Source organism: Lissotriton helveticus, chromosome 1_2, assembly GCF_964261635.1.
Source record: "Lissotriton helveticus chromosome 1_2, aLisHel1.1, whole genome shotgun sequence".
Classification (NCBI taxonomy): Eukaryota; Metazoa; Chordata; class Amphibia; order Caudata; family Salamandridae; genus Lissotriton; species Lissotriton helveticus.
In genome coordinates this window covers 238,175,569-238,182,340 of record NC_136058.1, presented here as the reverse complement: position 1 = coordinate 238,182,340, position 6,772 = coordinate 238,175,569, and the positions used below count along the sequence as shown (strand labels likewise).

General features: G+C 39.2%; 1 protein-coding gene across 3 annotated transcripts in view; it reads right to left on the bottom strand.

Annotated features, from left to right (window-relative positions):
• Positions 1-1,841: 1,841 nt before the first annotated feature.
• Positions 1,842-6,772, bottom strand: part of MKNK1 (MAPK interacting serine/threonine kinase 1) — a 183,597-nt gene continuing 178,666 nt past the window's right edge. For all 3 annotated transcript variants that reach the window (XM_078671672.1, XM_078671674.1, XM_078671673.1), the window contains 2 exons: positions 3,865-3,908; positions 1,842-3,713 (listed from right to left, as the gene is read on the bottom strand). In XM_078671672.1, coding sequence (XP_078527798.1) covers positions 3,449-3,713; positions 3,865-3,908 — 309 coding nt within the window. In that variant the 3' untranslated portion in view covers positions 1,842-3,448. The remainder of the gene's footprint in view (positions 3,714-3,864; positions 3,909-6,772) is intronic.

Sequence of the window (6,772 nt, the reverse complement as noted above, 5' to 3'; positions counted from 1 at the left end):
CAAGGGACGTCGCTTCATCTCATTTAAACTGAGCGATCTGGCATGACCTGGCAGCTAAAGCTCTACCAACATAATGGGATGAACCTATAGGAGAGCCCCTAACCGGAATGGACGAGAATTCATGAAGGAGTTAAAGGAGTGAGCTCAAACGAGCGGTTTAAATTAGTCCAATATAATTTCACACACCAAACTTGCCTCACTTCCAAAACACCAAGCAGAATATATCCGGACCGTTCGTGTCCCCGTTGCAAAGCATCAGCCGCAGCTTTCTTGCATATGGTGCAGACTTGCCCTGATCTGGACCCCTGTTGGGTTGAAATACTAACCAAATTAAAAGATGCCCCGAGGTGGGAGGTACCAAAAGAAATCGGTACAGAATTACTGGGCTTACTACCTGCTCCCAAGAAAAAAAAAAAAAAACTATGCAGGAAGTTTGTACTGTTAGGATTAACAAAACGTCGAATCGCCATATCATGGTTGAAACCCATCCCACTGCAGACTACGGCATGGATGAGAGATGTTTGAATGGGCAACTGCAGAGCAGTTCGCATAAAACCGATCAGATGGAATGATAAACAGTAGGATGACTTGCAAGCCTAGGCAACAAGTTTAGTGGAAATGAGGGGGGGGTCACACTCCCCCATGGAACCAATTGACCAGGCAAATGAAATTAACCCTCAGATCCCATAGGAGGATGTGGCCAGCAGAAAGGCAGGACGTAAGATAATACACGATTGAGTGCTAGTGTTACTTCCTCCTGGATTTTCTCAGTAGTGCCGGAGACTGAAAAGGGAGGGAGGGGTAGTTGGGAAGGTTAAAAGTTACTTTGGCATGATAATCATTGGTTGAGTGCATTGCATGCTTTATAAAAAAGATAAACGGGTTTGGTTGAGGTGATCTCCTCAAAAGATGTTGACAGGGAATGGGATACCCACCCAATATGATACTTCAACTATGTAATTATGCTCAACACCACATGTATATCTATAAATGCATTAAAAAAATGTTTAAAAACACTACACCCCTTTCCCAAGAAACAGGGCTCCTATTGGCAACAAGAAACCTGAAGCCTTGGTCTCAGTTCTTCTGAAATTTGATGCATGTAGAATAGTGGTACCATATAATTGGACATGATGGCTCTGCCACATAGGACACTGCCAAGCAGCAATAGGATTAGCAAGGGTGGAAAATATATTTAAGTGCTCCTGTGGTGTAAACGTATTATGGAACTGTTTTCAGTGCTTCCCCTCCGTTTTTAATTCCAATCACCATGGCAGGAATACTTCAATCTTAAATATTTTTCCAAAGAGAATATTTCCTTAATTTCACTACACCCAAACTTCACTACTCTATAGTATGAATGTTCCACAGATGGTTTCAATTCCGCAGCACTCTATATCTGCCATCATAAGTAGCAGATCACTCATCCATCCAACTATCAGTCTTAACTTCACTTTAATGGTTTTGTTTAAGTGCAAGATACCGGTTTAAAAACAAAACTCCAGACAGCTAAGCTCAATAGTTCTTTGACCTTTATATCTTATTGTTCTTCATAGTTCGCCTTAACAAGAGATGTTTCACATATCAACGATGAACTGGTATTATTTACTTGGTGTACTTAAAAACATTGACCCGGGAGAGCTAACATTTCAGGGCTTGTAAGACCTGTTATTCACCCACAGAGTACAGAAGAACATCCAACTAGAATGCCAAATGAAGAGGGTGGCTGTCGGCTTCCGCCGTTTTGCATCCAGGAACAGTGGCACTGAAACATTCTGGGTATAGGCATGCTTTTTCTCCTGAAGATAGCCATGTCCAGAAACCACACCAAAACAAAGTAATAAGAATGAGGTAAATTTATTTCATACATTATGCTGAAACACTGAGGACCAAGCAAATAAAGGCCATATACCTGAGTTTTATCCAAGTTTCTTTAAACTTAATAAAAGCAGTATTTTTTTACGTAATTGTTCCATAACGGAAGATAATAAAACTGAAAATAAAAAGTATATGCATTCCCATGGATAGAATATAAAATATTTGTACAAATATACAACCATTTCCTTGGCGATGGTTAGTCGTGTTGTGTACAAAAATAACTATGTTAAGTGCTAAAAAATGCAACAAAACCCTTGATCATTCACATTACATGACAAGAAAACTGGCTGAACTCCAACTACCATTTTATTACTTTCAAAATTGGCTCCAGTACACACCACCTTGATCCTTACATCTTAAACCACTTTGAATCATAGGCTGGTATTAGCAGCTTTGGAAGTGCTTCGCACACAATTTAAGTTATTTAGTCACTGTGAATCAGACAGCAGCTGTAAACAAGCGGATTAGCATAACACCCGCCAAATTTGGCTGAACTGTGTTCACATACAGTCCTGTTTGAAATACCATCTTTGGTTAACAGTCCGGTCGGTCACCGTCAGCCATGAAAAAAGAAAAAAAGAAAAAAAACTTACAATGGTCAGGAAAAATAGCATGGAGATTAATATTTACATGTAGGTAAAAGTATCTTCATACCATTTCTGCACGGTTGAGCCAAAAAAACGTTAATGATGGCAGAGTAGAAGTACCTAAAATCTGCATATGTAGAAGTGACCACATTTCTAAACCACCAAACAAATTTTAAACTAGTGATTCTGAAAATACCATGGCCACGAACAAAAGTGATATTCAATAACTGATTAAGTCACACAACTAGATTTTCCTATTGCTTAGTATCCATTGTCACAGCACCAAAGAGGAGGAGAATCAAAATAACTCCAGCTAAATTGTGGCTTTCAACATAAAATCAAAAACAGTTAAAAAGGATCAATTAAAAATATTCATTCCACTACCTTCCCATGCACTCTGCTTACTTGTAGACTCTTAATTCAGTACAATAAAAATTGCCAATAAAAATAAAAACGATTTTACTTTCTGCATTTTGGATCCTCATTATACTGATTTGTGAACTGCATAGATGGCACAAAGGGGCCAGAACAAGGACTCAAAGTGTGAACAGTGGAAAGCAATATTTTAAATACATAGTTCTTTAAACAAACCGTTAGAACAGCCCAGCTATTCAGAACGGACTAAACTTCGGATATTCATTAAGAGGCGTATCCAAATGTACACTATACCCAAGAGGATTCCTTTAAAGTCTTAGTTCACCAATTTTAAGAAACTGAATTCAGGCACCCAGTACTCAAATATTAAGGCAGCAAACAAATTCAAGCACACAATATATAAAAGAGGTCAGATAGAAGAATAAATAATACAAGACTGACCTCTGTCGAGCACACAATGGTTCTCAGTTTTAAAAAAATGTCTTTACCTCTAAATGTCCTAATGTTAAAAACACAACTTAGCATCTTGAGTTGAGCATTTTAAAACAATAAATAAATCTTTCATTCTATGTGCAATAAAAGAGTAACTCGCTGCTTGTGCAAATGTCTCAAGGCTGAAAAGAGGTTGCACAAAACAGGGCTTCGGTTATACTGGGGCTGGGCTGCAGGACAAAGTCACTGGATTTGCTGGCTTGTGCCTGGGCTCTTCGTTTGGCAAGGCGGGATTTTGAAGGTGGTGACAGCTTCATGGAGCAGACTGCCTTGACAACACAGTCTTGCTGTTCGCTTAATTCACAGTCATGATGGGAAAGCTGGCGCTTGAATGCAATAGCCTCTGCAGCAAAGATGGTCAGGTCTTTTGTGCTGCTGTTCCTATTAAGGGGGAAAACAATCTATTTAGAACAAGAAAGCATATTTAAAGTCAATCATCTGGATGGCCACAGATGGCATTAGGAAGATATTATGGAGTAATTGTACGAAATAGAGCTCCAGGTGGGTAGAAGAAAATCAGAAATAAAAATACCTTAGCAGAATCTGCGGTGTCGGCAATCCTCTCTCAGGAGCATCCTATAAATTAAGAAATTCATGATTCATTACAATCACTCACCTCCATAAAGTTAGAATAGACAGACTTAAATATAGTTCAATGTGCAGGCCCTTTGAATAATGAAACTGAAGTACTTTCACTAGATAAGAAAGGCAGGATTATTAGTAATTGTGAAAGGTCCCTTTGCATAAACTTAGAACTTGATGGCAGATAAAGGACAAATTCTCTGTTACAGCACATAATTCCTGAACTACCACCATTTCATTCAGCCTTTTTTCCTTGCCCACCTTCCGGATATATATCCTATATATTACGAATACTTTTTCAGATTCTCTAAAGAATGCCCTGTAAAAGAGGCTTTCTAGAGCCCGGGCACTTTGTGCCAACCCAAGACAGACAGCCAGTTGGCTAGATACTAGTCACCCAGCAACCCACTGAGCAATACTGGACTAAGCTGCATTTCAGGTAACGATCAACCTTGTGAAATATCACAGGGAAGATTATTGGAACCCAAACTCATTCACGATTGAAAAGCACACAAATGCTCTAGGAAACAAAGGACACATTTTAAAGATTTATTTGCAATACAATATGAATTGCAATGACAAAAGCAAACAGTGGCTGTAGCATGAACGGAAGAAATTACTACAATGTATTGACTGTTTATCAGTCCCACACTTACGTATTTGGCTTACGTAGGTAAAGCTAAACTCCGCACCAAAAGACAGCGTACCCATGGATTCAAAGGTAGTCACACTGACATACCTGCCTCGAATTATTACGTGATTCGTTCGGTATAATAGCATAGTCTGCAACTCATCTAGGCTCGGAGGAAGGCTGATAACCTCACAGCAGTAGAAGGCTGTATACACCCCCCACTAGCCTTCAGCAAAAGTAGGTGTAGTGATTCTCACAGCAGTAGAAGGCTGTATACACCTCCCACTAGCCTTCAGCAAAAGTAGGTGTAGTGATTCTGTATGGCTTGTATCGTTTTCTGGCACAAAGTCCGCTCTAGCTTTCCCCACTGTTCCCAACTTGTATAACGTTATCGGACTACTGCTATATCTTTTGGAATAAACAATCAGAAAATAGACAACTGCCCCTTTATGAAAATGTATTCACAACTAAGCAATAATTCTAGAACGGAAAGCTAATTAGATTAAATATTGTGAATGTATTCAAGCAGACCCAATTATCACATTGCATGAAAAGCGACAAACAAATATACATTCTTTATTAGCCATTAAAGGGATACCTAGAAAAGAAAAAAAAAACTGAATGTGTTTTTTTATCTCCATACATACACACTGGAATTAGCCACCGGAAGAAAAAAACAAAACTGTAGTGAACCAACTATAACAACTTGTGTCCACATACCCAAATCATGCACTGCTTAGGGCCTCGTATATTACAAGAGTAGATTTTTCTAAACGGCTCAATATAGTACAAGTATCCAGATAATACTGCAAAAGGATATCAGAACACCTGAATACTTATTTAATTTCAACATGATTGACACCTTATGCACCTAACCTGCAGAAAGCCCAATTTGAACTAATCAGCATAAGTAAAGGCAATCTACAAACCTGGGAAAAATAAATAATTCTTGGGTCGAACAGAATGCTAAGAATGATGGTAACTACAAGGATCAAACCACAGACAAGATAAACAAATAAGCAGACAAAATGGGCAAACATTTCAGCAATTGTATACCACACAAATCGCTTCGTTTAACCTCCTGCACCATGAAGCAGCAGCTTTTGGGATCACTTCAGCCAGACAAACTCTGGCCCAGATGGAGCTTAGACGCACTATTATTTATAACAAAGAACGCTGTATTTCTTATTCCACGTTTTAGAATTGGTCTCTTCCAAGCCCTGCAATTTGACAGTTATGCTATTAGAGATGATGAATTTAACTACCCCAGAAATGTTAAAAAACCGAGTTATGTTGCTGGGCTTAGAGGTTATGACCATTACACCAGTCGCAGTTTAAAACTCACTGAATCCTCTTTGCTAGGGTTTATATATCCGCATTGCAATCACATGCTCAACATTTGTGAAATCCAAAGGGGCTGATGGCTTGTGCTGATAGCAGCTTGCCAGGATTGCCATTAAAGGTGCATTCTCCGTGGTGATACTTGCGAACCCAAAAGCAGGAAGTGCTCACTCTAAAGCCCCAAATCCACTAACGGTTTTATTCAAAAGCAAAATCTATGTCCGGGGAGGCTTAATCCCGTCAATTTTTCACCATATCCAGACTAATTTTTTCAAAGTAAGCACATACTTTCAAGAAAAAAAAAAAAAAAGGCTGGTCTGCCAGGTGCTTCCTTCTTGGGAATATTTTTGAAATGTAAGAAAATCCACAAGCCTTCTGAAGCAAAGCCTTACTACTGTGTGTTCTGGGATTTCTCATTTCGACCATGTGACATACGCAAGTAGAAAAGACTCCTACACATCAGTTTTTTGTTTGGAGCCCTTTATTAGTGTTCCTCTCCATCGTTAGTATACCCCATCTTCTCCCTCCCCCAGCCCCTGAACTCCGGTTTCTAATCGCCAACTAGAGGTGGTCCGTTATTTATTTTGAATGCATCTTGATTAGGAATTAGCTCCATACCAAATCAATTTCCATACCTTAACTCACAATTACCTTCCCAGATTGATTTGGTGCAATCCTATATAAGCGGAGATGAACTGGGCCTTCAATGTCCATGGTACCTTTCAATTATATAGCTTCTCTTGCTTACATACCCCCAAGAGCGGAAGCGTTGGCAATAAAGCAATACCCAAAGGCAGCTTTGAATGATTCGGTCATTTAGACTTTGTATTAAATGTGAAGAATGCAACACTGCAGACTTTGGATTTGACCGAAAAATCACTCACTT